The sequence below is a fragment of the Orycteropus afer genome, unplaced genomic scaffold (assembly GCF_000298275.1).
Source record: "Orycteropus afer afer isolate SDZICR_OR568_19922 unplaced genomic scaffold, OryAfe1.0 scaffold00025, whole genome shotgun sequence".
NCBI classification, from domain to species: domain Eukaryota; kingdom Metazoa; phylum Chordata; class Mammalia; order Tubulidentata; family Orycteropodidae; genus Orycteropus; species Orycteropus afer.
Genome location: NW_006921612.1, coordinates 3655730 through 3675119, shown reverse-complemented (window position 1 = coordinate 3675119; position 19390 = coordinate 3655730). Strand labels below are relative to the sequence as shown.

Sequence of the window (19390 nt, the reverse complement as noted above, 5' to 3'; positions counted from 1 at the left end):
TTGAGAAGTGGACAGTCTCTTCCTTCTTCCTAGTCTGTCTCAGTCTGTAAGCTGGGCTGATACCTGTGCACCATGTGCATCCCACTGGGTTTGAAACACTAATGGCTCAACCGCAAAACTCACATAAACACGTCACCACGGTAGGACAAACTGACAGACAAGTTTGTCTGCTTTTTGGAAACCTCTCATACCACCCTTACCTGGGTCCCTGCGGCTGACTGCTCCTCTGTCCCTGTTCCTGGGCCTTTTAATCCTCTTTCTCCCACTCTCCCACCCTGCTGCTTTGGGCATGCCTGAGTTCCCTCACCTCACCTGGATCCCTGCAGCTGACTGCTCCTCTGTCCAGGTTCCGGGCTTTTAATCCCCTATCTCCCGCTCTCCCATCCTGCTGCTTTGGGCATGCCTGGGTTCCCTCTGCTCACCTGGATCCCTGCGGCAGACTGAGGCACTAGAAGACCAAAATACCTTCAGTACATATCTGATTCTGAATCCAGCTTGCATTCCAGGAAGTTCCCTGTCAATATAGTGCTGCAACCCTTTATGAATTATTTTACCTGCATGTGATATTAATGATACTGTCTGATAATTTCCACATTTCACTGGATCACCTTTAGAATGTGCACAAATATTGATCTCTTCCAATCAGTTGGCCAGGCAGTTGTCTTCCAACTTTCTTGGCATAAGTGAGTAAGCACCTCCAGTGATGCATCTGTTTGTTCAAACAACTTAATGGTTATTCCATCAACTCCTGGAGCCTTCTTTTTTATCAATTCCCTCAGTGTAGCCTGAACTTCTTCCTTCAATACCATTATTCCTTGATCATATGCTACCTCCTGAAATAGTTGGACACTGACCAATTCGTTGTGATAGAGTGACTCTGGGTATTCCTTCACCTTCTTTTGATGCTTCCTACATCATTGCATATTTTGCCTTAGAATCCTTCAATATTGTAACTCAAGGCCTGAATATTTTCTTTAGTTCTTTCAGCTTTAGAAATGCCAAGAGTGTTATCTCCTTTTGGTTTTCTAACTCCAGGTCTTTGCACATCTTATTACAATATTTCACTCTGTCTTCTCAAGCTGCCCTTTGAAATCATCTGTTCAATTCTTCTATTTTATAATTTCTTTCACTTGCTTTAGCTACTATAAAAGTCCAAGGGCAAGTTTCAGAGTCTTTTCTAAGATCCATTTTGGTCTTTTCTTCCTTTCCTGTCTTTTTAATGACGGGTTTCTTCATGTATAGTGTTCCTGATGGCATCCCACAACTCGTCTGGTCACTGGTGCTCAATGTGTCAAATCTATTCTTCCAATGGTCTCTAAATTCAGGTGGGACATAATCAAGGTTGTATTTTGGCTCTCCTGGAATTGTTTTAATTGCCTTCAGTTTCAACTTGAACTTGCATATGAGCAACTGATGTTCTGTTCCGTCTGCGCCTGGCTTTGTTTTAACTGATGATATTGAGCTTCTCCATTGCCTCTGTTCACAGATGTAGTTGATCTGATTACTGTGCATTCCATCTGGTGAGGTCCACATATATAGCAGTCCCTGTTCATGTTATTGAAAAGGTATCTGCAATGTATAAGTCATTGGTCTTGCAAAATTCTATCATGCAATCTCTGGCATCATTTCTGTCACCAAGGCCATATTTTTCAGCTACCAATGATTCTTCTTTCTTTCCACCTTTTCCATTCCAATGATCAATAATTATCAATACATATTCACTGCATGTTTGGTCAATTTCAGAGTGCAAAAGTTTGTAAAAATATAAAATTTCTTAATCTTTGGCTTTAGTGGCTGGTGTGTAAATATGAATAGTAAAATTAACTGGTCTTTCTTGCAGGCATATGGATATTATTCTATCACTGATAGCACTGTACTCTAGGATAGATCTTGGGAGATATTCTTTTTGAAAATGAATGTAACACCATTCCTCTTCAATTCATCATTCACGGCATAGTAGATCATATGATTGTCTAATTCAAAATGGCTAATACCAGTCCATTTCAGCTCACTAATGCCTTTAGTCATTGATCTTAACTGTTCCATTTAATTTCTGACAACTTCCAATTTTTCCTACATTCGTAATTCATAAATTCCACATTCAAATTATCAATGGATATTTGCAGCTGTTTCTTCCCATTCTGAGTCAAGCCCCATCAGCAAATGAAGGTCCTGAAAACTTTACCCCATCCACCTAATTAAGGGCGACTCTATTTTGGGGTTCGATAATTTCCACATTCTGCGGGATCATCTTTCTTTGGAATGGGTACAAATATGGATCTCTTCCAGTCAGCTCCCGAGGTGGCTGTCTTCCAAAATTCTTGGCAAAGACATGTAAGTGCATCCAGCACGGCATCCATTTGCTGAAACACCTCAGTGGATATTACCATCAATTCCTGAAGCCTTGTTTTTCAACAAGTACTTCAGTGCAGCTTTGACTTCTTCCTTCAGTACTGTTCTGGTTATCTAGTGCCACTTGTGACAGGAAACATACCACAAATGGGATGGTCTTAACAAACAGGAGTTTATTCTTACAATTTGGAGGCTTTAAGTCCAAGTTCAAAGTGCCAGGCTCTAGGGGCTGAGTGAAAGCCCCTCAACCTTGGGGTCAGCTCTGCCTCTGCTCCTGGCCCACTGGAGCTAGAGGCTTTTCTTCACTCAGACAGCTGCTGGTTGCTGAGGCTGAGAAATCCCAAGGTTGACAAGTCATAAGGAACAGTCCCAATGTTACCAAACCACACAGCAGGCCATTAACTTAAGTCCATTGTAAGTCCCAAGGTCAGCAGAGCATGGCAGGCTGCTGAGCAATGACATGGCTACATGCAGGGTCCAAGCATGCCATAAGCTAGAGACCATTCTCAAAGCTTCTCCTTATATAAAGGAAGCAGACCACATACCTAAAGGCAGCTACTCAGCTGTTCCCAGTAGATTCCACCATGGAGTTGATTACCAGTCTCATCATGGGGAATACTACATCCAGCTGCCCAGCCACTCAACCAGGCCTAGCCAAGCTGACATACAAACATAACCATCACAAGTACTATCAGTTCTTGATCATATGCCACCTCCTGAAATGGGTGAACATCAACCAATTCTTTTTGGTACAGTGATTCTGTGTGTTCCTTCCATCTTCTTTTCATGTTTCCTACATCAGTCAATATTTTCCCATAGAATCTTTCATATTCCAACTCTAACCTTGTATTTTTTTCTTCAGTTCTTTCAGCTTGAGAAATGCCAAGCACGTCCTTCCCTTCTGGTTTTCTAACACCAGGTCGCTGCACATTTCATTATAATTACTGAATCTATCTTCTAGAGCTGCTTGAAATCTTCTGTTCAACTCTTTTATCTTGTCATTTCTTCCATTTGCTTCAGCTACTCTCCATTCAAGGGCACGTTTCAGAGTCTCTTCTCATATCCATTGTGGTCTTTTCTTCCTTTCCTGTCTTTTTAATGACCTTTTGCTTTCTTCATGGATGATGTTCTTGATGTCATCCCACAAATCCTCTGGTTTTGGTCACTGGTGTTCAGTGTATCAAATCTATTCTTTAGATGGTCTCTAAATTCAGGAGGGATACAATCAAGGCCATATTTTGGCCTGGACTTGTTTTAATTCTCTTCAGCATCAACTTGAACTTGCATATGAGCAGTTGATAGTCTGTTCCACAATCAGTTCCTGGCTGGTTTTGGCTGAAGATACTGAGCTGCTCCAACGCCTCTTTCCACAGATGTAGTCGATCTGATTCCTATGTATTCCATCTGGTGAAGTCCACACATATAGCCATTGTTTATATTGTTGAAACAATGTATTTACAATGAGTAAGTCATTAATTAGTCTTGCAAAATTCTACCATGTGATCTCCAGAGTTACTTCTATCACCAAGGCCTTATTTTCCAACTGCCTGTGATTCTTTTTGTTTCCAACTTTTGCATTCCAATCATCAGTGATAATTAATACATGCTGATTGCATATTTGGTCAATTTCACTCTGCAGTAGTTGGTAAAAATCTTCAAATTCTTCATCTTTGGCTTTGGTGGTTGGTACATAAATTTGAATAATAGTAGTATTAACTGGTCTCTTCTTTGTAGGTGTATGGATATTATCCTATCACTGACAGCACTTCAAGGTAAATCTTAAAGCATTGTTTGTGATGTAAAATCTTGCTGAAGAAATTCAAAAACGGCTGCAGCAGTAAGCTGACAGAGAACTTCCAGAAATGTAAGCTGGATTGAGAAGAGGACATGGAACGAGGGATATCACTGCTGATGTCAGATGGGTCTTGGCTGACAGCAAAGAATACCAGAAAGATGTTTACTTGTGTTTTACTGACTGTGTAAAAGGATTCGATTGTGTAGATCTTAACAAATGATGGATAACATTAAGAAGAATGGGAGTTACAGAATATTTCATTGTACTCATGAGAAACCTGTACATAAACTAGGAGGCTGTCGTTCGAACGGAACAAGGGAATGATACTGCATGGTTTAAAATCAGGAAGGAAGTGTGTCAGGGTTGTATCCTTTCACCACACTTATTCAATCTGTATGCTAAGCAAATAATCCGAGAAGCTGGACTATATGAAGAAGAGTGTGGCATCAGGATTGGAGGAAGGCTCATTAACCAATGATAGGCAGACAGCACAACTTTTCTTGCTAAAAATGAGATGATTTGAAGCACTTACTGATGAGACTTAAGACTACAGCCTGCAGTATGGCTTACATCTCAACCAACATAAAGAAAACAAAAATCCTCACAACTGGACCTATAAGCAGCATTGTGATAAATGGAGAAAAGACTGAAATTCTCAAAGATTTCATATTACTTGGTTCCACAATCAACAGTCAAGACATCAGATGACATATTACACTAGGCAAATATGCTGCAAAAGTCCTCTTTAACGTGCTAAAGAGCAAAGATGCAAAGATATCTCTTTGAAGACTAAGGTGTGCCTAACCTAAGCCATAGTATTTTCAATCACCTCATATGCGTGTGAGAGCTGGATAATGAATAAGGAAGACCAAAGAAGAGCTGATGCTGCTTTTTAGCTGTGGTGCTGGCAAAGAATACTGAAAGTACCATGGACTGCCAAAAGAACTAACAAATTTGTCCTGGAAGAAGTGCAGCTGGAATGCTCCTTGAAAGCGAGAATGCCCAGATTTTGTCTGACCTACTTTGGTCATGTTGTCAGAAGGGACCATTCCCTGGAGAAGGTTATCATGCTTGGTAAAGTGGAGAGTCAACAAAAAAGTAGAAGACCCTCAACGAGATGGACTGACACAGTGGCTGCAAGGATGGGCTCAGGTATAGCAAGGATTGAGGCTGGCACAGGACGAAGCAGTGTTTCATTCTGTTGTACACAGGGTCACTATGAGTCGGACCTGACTTTACAGCACCTGACAACAACTACTTTGGAGAAGTAGCTCTTCCCTATTCATATTTTAAATACCTTCCAACCTGAGGGACTCATCTTCTGATATTCTGTAGATAATGTTTCCCGACTCTTCATAAAGTTTTCCAGTAATATATCAGAGAGTGTTTCACTGCTATTCATAAGGTTTACCATAGTCAATTTTTTTGGAAGTGGATGGCTCCACTCTTCTTTCCAGTCTGTCTTCATCTACAAGCTCTACTAACACCTATCCACCATAGGTGACCCTCTAGGTATCTGAAATATAGCCTCCAACCTCAAAGCAACAGGCAAGCCACCACAGTACAACAAACTGACAGACAAGTGATGGAGCTGATATCATACTTAATGGTAAAAGACTGAATGCTTTTCCCCTCACATCAGGAAGAAGGCACGATGTTCTCTCTCAGCACTTGTATTCAATATTTTACTGGAGGTTTCAGCAATGTAGTAAGACACACAGATTGGAAAGGAAGAAACAATACTGTGCCTATCTGAAGACAAAATTGTTTTCTACTTAGAAAATCCAATAGAATCTAGAAACTAAGATTAAAGAAATAGTGAGTTTAACAAGGTCACAGGAAACAAGAAAACTATTTGTATTTCTATGTACTAGCAATGAATAATGGAGCCCTGGTGGTGTAAAAGTTAAGCACTCAGCTACTAACCAAACGGTTGGTACTGTGAACCCACTCAGTGCAGAAGAAAGACTTAGCAGCAATCTGCTCCAGGAAAGATTACAGCCTAGAAAACCCTCAGGGGCAGTTCTGCTCTGTCATATGGGGTCGCCACAAATAGGAATCGATTCTACACCACCCAATAACATGGAAGCACAAAAAGGTAAAAAATTTTGCATAAGGAATCACTAAAGGTGAAGTCAATAAGCTTCTTCTCTCATGTTCAGACATCACCTGATATCTGTGTTATGTAACTTTTTGTTTATTAGAAAAAAAATGGCTTTTTTCTTGTAGGTTGCTTCTTTCTTTCTTTATTCATGTTATATGTTTCTAGAATATATAAAGAATGCTTATATATTACAACAATAAAGAGACAAATAGGGAGGAAGTGGGAGTGGAGCTGTTGCACTGTGGTAAATTGGAGTCAATGTCATAAGACAAAGTATCTGTGAGCTGCTTTATGGAAAGTGAATTTGCTCTGTAAAGTTTCATCCAAATCACAATTTAATAAATAAATAAATAAATAGACAGACAATTAACTAAATTTATAAAAATTGAGCAAAAGATTTAAGTTTCTCTAAAGAAGATATAGCATAGTGCCTAAGGCACTTGACTGCTAACCAGAAGGCTGGCGGTTCAAAATGTTGAATATTACATATACATGAATATACTGGTTCATGGAATGTCCTTTGCCAATAGAGAGAAAACATATGAAGGCCAGGATTACAATCTGAGTTACTTTTTCAATTGTTTTACATTTCCAATGTTGACTCACTGCTACATATCTATTAACTCTTATAAAGGTCCACTTACCAGAATGAATGATCAAAGCTACCAATTTATGAAATAATTATTGATTTATGAAATAATTATCCAAGACTGGCTATGACTCTGCTACTATAAAATCAATTTAAAACTAAGAGTAGAATACCTGAATTGTTACCATCATGCTTTAATCAAGTAAATTATTCGGGGTATATAATTTGGTACAAAATATTTAGCTTTAGCACCACATCAGAATTTCTATTTATTGGCTCCAATAAAAAGAAAAAGTGAGGGTAAGAGCAATAGAAGGCTCAATCTCAGGAGAAAGCAGTAATTATGAGCTTTTAAATTATGTAGTCATTGATTGATATAACCATTTTTTTAACCCCCAAGTTGCCTTCTACAAACAAGGTAGTTCAGTTTGTGTGTCAACTTGGCTAGGCCTGGTTGAGTGGCTGGGCAGCTGGATGTAGTATTCCCCATGATGAGACTGATAAATCAACTCCATGGTGGAATCCACTGTGAGCAGCTGAGTAGCTGCCTTTGGGTATGAGGTCTGCTTCCCATATATAAGTAGCAGCTTTGGGAACGGTATCAAGCAAATGGCACGCTTGGACCCTGCATGTAGCTGTGTCATTGTTCAGCAGCCTGAAATGCTCTGCCAACCTTGGGACTTACAATGGACTTAAATTAATGACCTGCCGTGTGGTTTGGTAACATCAGGACTGTGCCTTTTTTTAACTTGTCAACCTTGGGTTTGTCAGCCTCAGCAGCAAGCAGCTGCCTGAGTAAAGAAACGACTCTAGCTCCAGTGGACCAGGAGCAGGAGGCAAAGCTGGACCCCAAGGTTGAAGGGCTTTCACCCAGCCCATAGAGCCTGGCACTTTGAACTCAGACTTAAAGCCTCCGAACTGTAAGAGAATAAACTCCTGTTGTTAAGGTCATCCCATTTGTGGTATATTCTTGTCAGAGCGGCACTAGGTAGCCAGAACAATATGAAAACTTTTGGATCATATAAGCATTCTAAACGTGGGTTGGTATATGCCTATTCTTACAACATTTATTCAAATGTGTGCAGAACTAAATATTAATATAAAAAATTACTCAGAGAAGCAAAGCTGGGACAGGATATAATGGAAAAGGAGTCAAAACAGAGTAAAATATTCTGTACTTCACAGTCCAAAGGCTGAATTAGGAGCCCTAATATTGTCTTCCACTATAGATAACATATAAAAGACTGCAGGAGAATTTTCAAAATTTGTATTGCTGGATGTGTTTTTTTTTTTTCCCCCTTTTTTAAACAGTCCCATTAATGTAACATAAACTTCTAACTAATGTTAATGGGTATATATACTTCTAACTGATACAACAATTTACTACATGCCACTATGCATATCATGAGAGGGGATGGGAAGGGAATAATTATATACTGGTGACCAATTCAGTTCTTTTTAAAGAGAAAGGTGCCGGTAATAGTTGCTTCCATTCAACAATCTGAGTAATTATTACGTGTCATGTCAATGTGAAGATACTATTTGGAAACATTAAATAAGCATATGGAACCAAATTTTATTAAATATAACTTCACTGTTACTATGTAAACAAGGCTTAAGACTTTTAGCACAAAAAATCAACTCTTATAAGTAATAACTACCTATTAAAAAAGAAAATGAATTCATGAAAGTTAGTAGGCTTACCTGAACCACCCATGGACTGTTGGCAAAGGCCATAATATCTCTTTCTTCCCAGAAAAAAGCAGAATCTGATCTTTTTATCATTTCAAATTTACTAAGAAGCTTCATAGCATAAACTTTCTGTGATGCCTTATGACGAACCTGTTGGTTTTTAAAAGACAAAAATGATTATTAATACTTTAATTTTATGAGCAAAAGTTGGATAATGATTGTATTATGATGCTATTATTAAACAATCTTTAGCTAATTAATAAAAAGTAAAAGTATAAGATTCTTAAGGAACAGAGGGGAAATTTTCTAAGAGCCTAAACATTTCAAGAAATAACACAAAATAACTTTAAATGTTAGGTTCAAGATACAATTATCTCATTCATCTAAATAAAACTAAATTCATGAAGTGTCATTCTCTCATGTTAATTAAACTAATCAACTTTAAAAATAAGGCATTATTAAGTGAGAAACTTAGGAAGATACATCTATTGGGGAAAAATTTTTTTTAGAAGTTTTAATATATAAATGTAAATTTATCCCTTATTATCTGGTATCAATAACCTAAAAATTTTTAGGAAACCAGGGATACTTGTGATTTTTGTTATTATCTTACTTAATCTTCACAACAATATTATTTCCTCATATTACAAAAGAGAAATTTGAGAAATATTAATGATTTCCTATTAGTACTGTATGAGCGCATAGAGAACTTAAGTGAACTGCCTCAGGGCTATATCATAAGTATAATCAAGATTTAAGTAAGGAGTATCAAAATTTAAAGGTAGACTGCTTATCTATTTATCTATGCTATTTCTACATATATATTTGACTGCTAACCAGAAGGCTAGCAATTCAAACCCACCAGCCACTCCTCTGAAGGAAGACTAAGCAATCTATTTCCATAGAGATATCACCTCAGAAACCCAAGGAAGGGTCACTATGAGTTGAGTATACTCAACTCAACGGCAATGTTTTGTTTTTTTTTTTGTTTTTTTTTTTTTTTTAATGTCCACAATTACAATGTAGGCCCAGGACAGCACCAGAATGCGTCTGTTAACTCAGGGTCCCATCCAACTTAGTACTTCTTTTCATTCAAGAGTATGCCACTTTTTGAAGAACAAATTATATGGTCACATTACAGAGGGGTGGAGGAAAGAAGGTAAGAGGAAATCCAATCTCCTTCACCATAATTACAGGTTCCTCAACAAATGAGCCCATGTCTACCTCCTCAATCTAAATTTTGTCATTTTCTTTTCCTTACTCCAGATTATCTTCTTCTCATCCTTCTAATAAATCCCATCCTTCCTCAGGATCTTTACAGCTTCCAGAAAGGTGCCAGAAAACATATCACACTCCCTGACTCTACCTCTCCCCCAAAGCAACTAGTTCCTTATCCACTCAGCTGAGCTATAAACTCCTCAAAGAGGCTTTCTTTCTTTTCTTTTTTTGACAATAATCTTCTCAAAATTTATTTTATTTAATTGTGCTTTGGGTAAAAGTTCACAAAGTAAATTTATTTGCCATTCAAGAGTTCATAAACATTTTGTGTCACGACACTGATTATAATCACCGTAATGTTACAGCTCTCTTCCTACTTCCTCCTTGTTACCTTTTCCTTGTGTCCTTCTTTCCTATTCATTCCTGCCCTCTGAGGTAGCTCCTTGTGCAAATGATGTCCTTCTGAACTCTGATGTTTGACTGTTCTAAGGAGTGTACCTACCTGGTATAATTGTTCATCTTGTAGACCTGTCTATTGTTTGGCTGGAAGCTACAACAGTCCAGGCCTGAAGGGTGACTAGGGGACATAATCTCAGGGGTTTCATCAGTCTCTATCGGAACAGTAAGCCTAGTCTTTTTTTCAATTTGGAGTTTTGTTCCACATTTTTCTCCAACTCTATTCAGGATCTCCAATTCTGATCCCTTTCCAAGTGGATGATGGCATTGATAGCTGGGGCACCATCTAGTTTGTGTGGTCTCAGGGTTGTGTACACTGTGGTTCCCATGGTCGATTAGTCCCCTGGACTAACTGTTCTGATATGTCTTTGATTTTCTTCATTCTTTTTTGCTCCATACGAGGAGAGACCAACCAATGCATCTAAGATGGCTGCTTGCAAGCATGTAAGACCCTTTTCACAACTCACCAAAGTAGGAATGTAGAACAATGTTATGATGTAATATGTTAGGCTAACTGAGCTTGATGTTCCCTACAACATGGCCCTGAACCTGTGGGCCCAGGTATTCACTCCTTCAAGGTGTTTGGTTGTAGCTAAGAAGTTATCATAACTTTGCCCCTGTTAGTGCTCTTTTATGTGTGTGTGTGCGCGTATATATATGTTTACATTCATACATACTGTATATATATATATATCTATATATATATATATTCACCCCCCCCTTTATACCAAAAATCCAAAAACCAAACTCACTGCCATCAAGCTGGTTCCAACTCACAGCAACCACTCCTTGGATTTCCGAGGCAATATCTCTAAGGAAGCATATTGCCAAATCTTTCTTCCGAGGAGTGGCTGGTGGGTTTGAACTGCCAGTCTTCTGGTTAGTAGGTAAATGCCTTAGGCACTATGCCACTGGAACTCCTTTCACTCAGTATAACGTCCCACAAATGCATCCATGTTATGAGGTGTTTCATGGATTCTTCATTATTCCTTAGAATTGCACAGTATTCCATTGTGTGTATGTATGTACCACAGTTTGCTTAGTCATTGCTCCACTGATGAGTACTTAAGGTTGTTTCCATCTCTTTGCTATTTTGAATAGTGCTCCGATGAACATGGGTGTGAATATATCTATTTGTATCCTGGTTCTCACTTCTTTAGGATATATACCTATTAATAGGATTGCTGGATCAAATGGTATTTCTATTTCCAACTTTTGAAGGAATCATCATATTGTTCTCCACTGTTGTTGTATTATTTTAAAGTGTCATAAGAAGTGTATAAGAGTTCCAATCTTTCTAGATCCTTGTCTTCTTTCCTGGGGTGTGATGATATCTCATTGTTATTTTGATTTGCATCTCTCAAATGGCTAATGATCATAAGATTTCTTCATGTGTTTGTTGATCGCCTGAAAATCTTCTTTGGTGCAATGTCTGTTCATGTCTTCTGCCAATTTTTTAACTTTAACTTTATCTTTATCTTTTTGATGTTGAGGTACTGGAGTTTTCTATAAAGCTTAGAGATAAATACCTTGTTGAATATGTTGTTGCTAAATATGTTTTCCCAATCTATAGGTTCTCTATTTACTTCAGAAGTCTTTTTTGTTGTGCCTAAGAATTTAATACTTAGAAGGCCCCAGTTATTTAGTATATCTTCTGCTGTTTGTGCATTTTTATTTATGCTATAAGTTAGGGCCCCAAGTTTGCCCTATTTTTAATTTGATTAATTTTATACTTTTAGGTCTTACATTTAAGTTTTTGATCCATCTTGAGGTAGTTTTTGTGTATGGTGTGAGGTATAGATCTTGTTTCATTTTTCTGCAAATGGGTATCTGATGCTGCCAGCACCATTTGTTAGAAAGACTGTCGCTTCCCCATTTAATGGATTTCATTCACTCCTTTATCAAAGTTCAGCAGTCCAAAGGTGAACAGATCTATTTCTGGATTCCAAATTCAGTTCCACTAGTCTTTGTTTTTATACCAATACCAGGCTGTTTCAACTACTATGACTGTAGACTAGGTATGAAGATTGAGGACTGTGAGACTTCCTACATTGTTCTTCATCTTCAGTCAAAAAAATAATCACACTCACTGCCATCAAGTCAGATCTGACTCATAACGACTCCTCCTTGGGTTTCCAAGGCAGTATCACTATGGAAGTAGACTGCCCAATCTTCCTTCCAAGGAGTGGCTGGTGGATATGAACCACCAGCCTTCTGGTTAGTAGTCAAATACCTTAGGCACTACACCACCAGAGCTCCTTTGTTTATCTGAGGGCTCTTCCCTTTCCACAAAAAATTAAGTGACTGGCTTTCCCATGCCCTTAAAGAAATGCTGATGGAATGTAGATTGGTATTACACTGGATCTATAGATTGCAAGTTCAACTTGAAGACAATAAAAACAAGTCCACAAGAGCCAAAATATCTTGAATATATCCCTCCTGAATTTAGAAACTATCTAAAGAATAGATTTCATGCATTGAACACCAATGACCAAAAACCAGAAGAGCTGTCATCAAGAACATCACCATGAAGAAACCAAAAGTCACTAAAAAGATAAGAAGAGAAGACCAAAATGGATGACAGAAGAGACTCTGAAACTTGCCCTTGAGCAGAGAGTTGTTAAAGCAAATGCAAGAAATGGCAAGATAAAAGAGCTGAACAGAAGATTTCAAAGAGCAGCTTGAGCAGACAAAGCAATTACTGTACTTAAATGTGCAAAGACCTGGAGTTAGAAAACCAAAAGGGAAGAACACACTCGGCATTTCTCAAGCTGAAAAAACTGAGGAAAAAATTTAAGCCTCGAATTGCAATACTGAAAGATTCCATGGGCAAAATATTGACTGATGAAGAAAACATCAAGAGAAGATGGCTGGAATACACAGAATCACTGTACCAAAAAGAAATGGTAGATAATCATACATTTCAGGATGTGGCATATGATCTAGAACCAATGGTACTGAAAGAAGAAGTCAAAGCTGCACTGAAGTAATTGGCGAAAACAAGGCTCCGGGAATTGACGGAATACCCATTCAGATGATTCAACAAACGGATGCCCCGCTGGAGGCACTCCTCAGTTATGCCAAGAGATTTGGAAGAAAGCTACCTGCCCAACTGACTGGAAGAGATCCATATCTGTACCCATTCCAAAGAAAGGTGATCCTACAGAAGGTGGAAATTATAGAACAGTATCATTAATATCGCACGCAAGTAAGATCTTACTGAAGATAATTCAAAAACGGTTGCAGCAGTATATTGACAGAGAACTTCCAGAGGTGCAAGCTGGATTCAGAAGAGGACGTGGAACAAGGGATATCATAGTTGATGTCAGATGAATCTTGGTTCAAGGCAAAGAATACCAGAAAGATGTTTACTTGTGTTTTACCGGCTATGCAAAGGCATTTGATTGTGTCATGACAAATTATGGATAACATTGAGAAGAATGAAAATTCCTGAACACTTGATTGTACTCATGAGGAAACTGTACCTTGACCAGGAGGCTGTCGTTCAAACAGAACAAAGGAACACTGCATGGTTTAAAATCAAGAAGGGAGTGTGCCAGGGTTGTATCCTTTCCCCATATTTATTCAATCTATATGCTGAGCAAATAATCCAAGAAGCTGGACTATATGAAGAAGAACGTGGCAGCAGAATTGTAGGAAAAATCATTAACAACCTGAGATACGCTGAAGATACAACTTTGCTTGCTGAAAGTGAGGATGACTTGAGGCACTTACTGATGAAAGTTGAAGAATACCATCTGCAGTATGGATTACGTCTCAATAAAAAAAAAAAAAAAAAATCCTCACAACTGGACCAGTAAGTAGCATCACGATAAATGGAGAAAAGACTGAGGTTGTTAAAGAATTCACGGTGCTTGGTTCTACAATTGATGCCAATGGAAGCAGCAGGCAGGACATTAGACCACATGTAGCACTAGGCAAGTCGGCCGCGAAGGAACTCTTTCAAGCGCTGAGGAGAAAGGATGTCTCCTTGAGAACTAAGGTGTGCCTGACACAAGCCATGACATTTTCAATCGTCTCATATGCATGTGAGTGCTGGACAATGAAGAAGGAAGACCGAAGAAGAGTTGATGCTTTTGAGTTGTGGTGCCAGCACAACAGTTGTGGTGCTGGCAAAGAAAACTCAAAGTACCATGGACTGCTAAAAGAACTAACAATCTGTCCTGGAGGAAGTGCAGCCACAATGCTCCTTGGAGGCAAGAATGGCCAGACTTTGTCTCACCTACTTTGGTCATGTTGTCAGAAGGTACCATTCCCTGGAGAAGGATGTCACGCTTGGTAAGGTGGAGAGTTGAAGAAAGAGGGGAAAGCCTTCAAGAAGATAGATTAACACAGTGGCTACAACAATGGGCTCAAGTATAGCAAGGATCATGGAGCTGGCGCAGGATCAGGTGGTGTTTCGTTCTGCTGTGCATAGGGTCACTATGAGTCAGAAACAACTCGACGACACCTAACAACAGCAACATAGATTGCTTTAGAAAGTACTGATATTTTCACAACATTCAGTATCCTTATCCATAAACATGGTATTTTCTTCCATTTATGTAGATCTCTTGTAGTTTCTTGTGGTGTTTTGTAGTTTTCCTTGTATAGGTCTTTTGTGTCCCTGGTTAAGGTTTATTCCCAAGTATTTTATCTTCTTGGTAGATATAAACTGGTAGGTAATTTTTGGTAGCTATAAATGGTATTATTTTCCTTCATTCCTATTCAGAGATCTCTTTTTTGCAATAGAGGAATCCAACTGATTCTTGTATGCAGGTTTTGCATCCTGCCAATATGCTGAATCTTTCAGTTAGTTCTAGGACTCTTTGGAATTTTTTATATATAGGATCATATGATCTACAAATAGTGATAGTTTTACTTTTTCCTTACCATTTGGATGTCTTTTATTTCTTTTTCTTGCCTTTTTGACCTAGTTTGGACTTCCAATACAATGCTAAATAGTAGTAGTGATAGAGAGCATCCTTGTCTGGTTCTTGTTCACAAGAAGGAATTCTTTAAATCAAAGGGGCTTTCTTTAACCTTTCCATAGAAAGGAGGAACTCATTGTTCTCTACTCCAGGATATCATTTACTTTCTTCCTATCAGATATCAGAATTTGTAATTTTTTATGTTATTTGTTTCTATTATCTATCTGTCATAACAAAATGTAAGTCAACAAATTATTCATGCAAGTACAATGGTCAGCATTGGCAATAACAAAGCCACTCATTAATATTTATTGAATGAATTAAAGCCTCAGAAAAAATATTCCTGGGTAAAATGGCGGAATAGGCAGACAAGCTACACAGACCCTCTTCAACAAAGAAAAGAGAAACCAATTGACACAGATATAGAAAATACTCCTGGAGCCCTGAGCTTTGAAAAGAAGGATACAGGAGTGGGTTCAGCACCAACTAGTAGGGGAACCTGAATGAAAACAGTGAATAAGGAGACAAACGGAGCTATGGACTGTTAGTTATACTGATAGCATGGACAGTCTGAATATTTCCAAGTGGTGTTAGGACCTGATAATTAACCTAAAAATCCACCCTGCTCAGCAAGGGCTACATGGATGACTACAGTGGTGGATGATGACTTAAAAGAGAAACAGCAAATAAGGAGACAAAATGAGCTGTGGATTTCTAGCTGTCTGGAGGGTGCAGCCATTTTGAATGTTTACAAGTGGCAGCCATTTTGGATATTTAAAGCAACAGCATTCTTGTTCAGATTCCAGGGACGCAAGAAGAGGTTCCACTTGCAAGGACAACACGGACATACAGGAGGCTGTCAGTGAAAGGATAATATCTATATGCCTACAACAAAGACTTCTTAATACGACTATTCTTCAAATTTACACCAATCACTACAGCCAAGGGTGAAGAAAGAAGATTTGAAGTAGCAAAGCAAATGGACCTATTGCATTGGGCAAATCTGTTGCAAAAGACCTCTTTCAAATGCTGCAGAACAAAGATATATCCTTGAAGACTAAGATGTACCTAACACAAGCCATGGTATTTTCAATTGCCTCATATGCATGTGAGAGCTGGACAATGAATAGGAAGACCAAAGAAGAGTTGATGCTTTTGGGTTGTGGTGTTGATGAAGGATCCTGAAAATACTGTGGAGTGCTAAAAGAACTAACAAATCCATCCTGGAAGAAGTGTAGGCAGAATGCTGCTTGAAAGCAAAAATGGCCAGACTTTGTCTCACCTTCTTTAGTCATGTTGTCAGAAGGGACCATTCTCTGGAGAAGGATGTCATGGTTGGTAAAGTGGAGGGTCAACGAAAGAGGGGAAGGCCCTCAATAAGATGGACTGATATGCTGGCTGCAGCAATGGGCTCAGGTATTGTAGGGATTGTGAGGCTGGCACAGGACGGGGCAGTATTTCGTTTTGTTGTACATAAGGTTGCTATGAGTCAGAGATGACTCAACAGTACACAACAACAACAACAAAAGCAAATGGAAGAAATTATGAAACAGAAGAGCAAAACAGAGATTTCAAAAGGTAGCTCAAGAAGTCAAAGTATTATAATGAAATGCGTAAAGACCCGGAGTTAGAAAACCAAAAGGGAACATGCTCAGCACTTCTCAAGAGAAAAGAAAAGAAGACAAAATTCAAGCCTCCAGTTGCAATACTGAAGGATTCTATAGGCAAAATACTGAATGATGCAGGAAGCATCAAAAGAAGATGAAAGGACTATCTAGAATCACTGTACTAAGAAGAATTGGTCCACGTATAACCATTTCAGGAGGTAGTATATGATCAAGACCAATGATACTGAAGAAGCGATCCAAGATGCACTGAAGGAACTGGAGAAGAACAAGGCTCCAGGAATTTATTGAATACCCATGTAGATAGCACTAGAGGTACTTACTCATTTATGCCAAGAAATCTGGAGGACAACTACCTGGACAACCAACTGGAAGAGATTGACATTTGTGCCCATTTCAAAGAAAGGTGATCCAAGAGAATGTAGAAATGATTAAACACAATCTTTAATATCATATGCAAGGAAAATTTTCCTGAAAATAATTCAAAAACAGTTGCAGCAGTATATTAGCAGGGAATTTCCAAAACTTCAAACTGGATTTAGAAGATGATGTGGAATAAGGCAAATCACTGCTGATGTCAAATGGATCTTGGCTGAAAGCAAATACCAGAAAGATGTCTATCTGTGCTTTACTGACTATGCAAAGGCATCTGACTGTGTGGATCATAACAAATTATGAATAACAATGCAAAGAATGGGAATTCCAAAACATGTAACTGCGCTCATGAAGAACCTACACACAGACCAAGAGGCTGTTGTTCAAGCAAAACAAGGGGATACCGAATAGTTTAAAATCAGGGAAGGTGTGTGTCAGGGTTCTATCCTTTCATCCTATTTATTCAATCTGTATACTGAGAAAATAATCTAAAAAGCTGGACTGTATGAAGAAGAATGCAGTAGCAGGATTGTAAGAATACTCATTAACAACATGAGATATGCAGATGACACAATCTTGGTAGTTTAAAGTGAAGAGGACTTGAAACGCTCACTGATGAAAATCAATGACTACAGCTTTCAGTATGGATTACACCTCAACATAAAGAAAATAAAAATCCTCACAACTGGACCAATAAGGAACAACACGATAAATGGAGAAAAGATTGAAGTTGTCAGGGATTTCATTTTACTTAGATTCACAATTAATACCCATGGAAGCACAAGTCAAGAAATCAGACATCATATTGTACTGGACAAATCTGATGCACAAAACAACTTAAAGTGTTGAAGAGCAAAGACGTTACTTCGAAGACTAAGGTGTATATAACCCAAGCCCTGGTATTTTCAATCACCTCATATGCATGTGAAAGCTGGACAATGAATAAGGAAGCCCAGAGAAAAGTTGATGCCTTTGAAGTGTGGTGTTGGTAAATAATACTGAAAACACCATGCCAGGAGAACAAATATATCCTGGAAGAAGTAAGGCTGGGAAGCTCCTTGATAGCAAGAATGGTTATACATTGTGTCACATACTTTGGTCATGTTGTCAGAAGGGACCATTCCCTGGAGAAGAAAATCATTCATGGTAAACCAGAGGGTAAAGGAAAAAGGGGAAGATCCTCAGTGAGCTGGACTGACACAGTGGCTAAGATGATGGACTCAAGCATTGCAAGGATTGCGAGGTGGGTGCAGAACTGGGTAGTGTTTTGTTCTCTTGTACATAAGGTTGCTATGAGTTGGAGCTGACTCGATGGCACCTAACAACAACAAAATATCAACAATCACATGAAACAAATGGACTAAACATTCCTTTTAATAGGAAAAAATTATCAGAATGGATTAAAAAAGAAGAGGCAATTTTATACAGTTTAAAAATAGGACACATGTAGGCTAAAAATAAAAAGATGGAAAAGATAAACCATGCACATAACAAGGACAAGAAAGTCAGCACAGCAATATTAATAATAGATAAAGTAGGTTTCAAGACAAAAAGTATTACAAGAGATAAAGAGAACATTTTGTAAAGATAAGCAAAAACTAATAGAACTAAACCATCAGGCAAATCCACAATTTCAATTGGAAATTTTAACACCTCTCTCTCATTACCTAATAGAACAAGTACGATATAAAGAAAATATAACCCAGTATGCAAGCTGCCTACTCAAATTATAATTACAAAATTAATTATATTAACAGATTACAACATGTCTCATTTTAATATTTTGAAGTTTTCAACTATTTTAATACACTATGAGTTTATATGAAAAGAATCTTATAGCCAAAAGTCCAAGTAAGTGATGATGAGAGTCAGAGATTAATATCCATCTTCTCCAATAAACTGCTAAACTGGAAACACAATTCCTCTGAACTGTATAGTGGTATGATGTTTATAGAATGCTAAAAATAAATACACAGGAAAGAAATATAAAAACAGAAGTGGGGGAGGTAAGACCAATGGGTGAACCTAATCTTTAACTAGAAATCCCTTCCACAGCAGAGGAGATTTTTAACTGACTCTGTGCAGTGTAGTAAATTACTTAGTATGGCTTTTCTACCCATAAGTCATTGTAAACTCAGTGGTGGAATGAGCAACTCAGGAGCTCCTGATTGTAAATGCTATCCACCTGGGTTATTTCTGTTGGGCGTGGCACAACACAATGTTATGGGAGGCTCTGAGGTGCTTAGAGTTCTG

General features: G+C 38.3%; 1 protein-coding gene across 1 annotated transcript in view; it reads right to left on the bottom strand.

Annotated features, from left to right (window-relative positions):
* Positions 1-19390, bottom strand: part of ROCK2 (Rho associated coiled-coil containing protein kinase 2) — a 231547-nt gene that overhangs the window by 66036 nt on the left and 146121 nt on the right. Inside the window, exon 4 of the mRNA XM_042783674.1 lies at positions 8545-8682. Coding sequence (XP_042639608.1) covers positions 8545-8682 — 138 coding nt within the window. The remainder of the gene's footprint in view (positions 1-8544; positions 8683-19390) is intronic.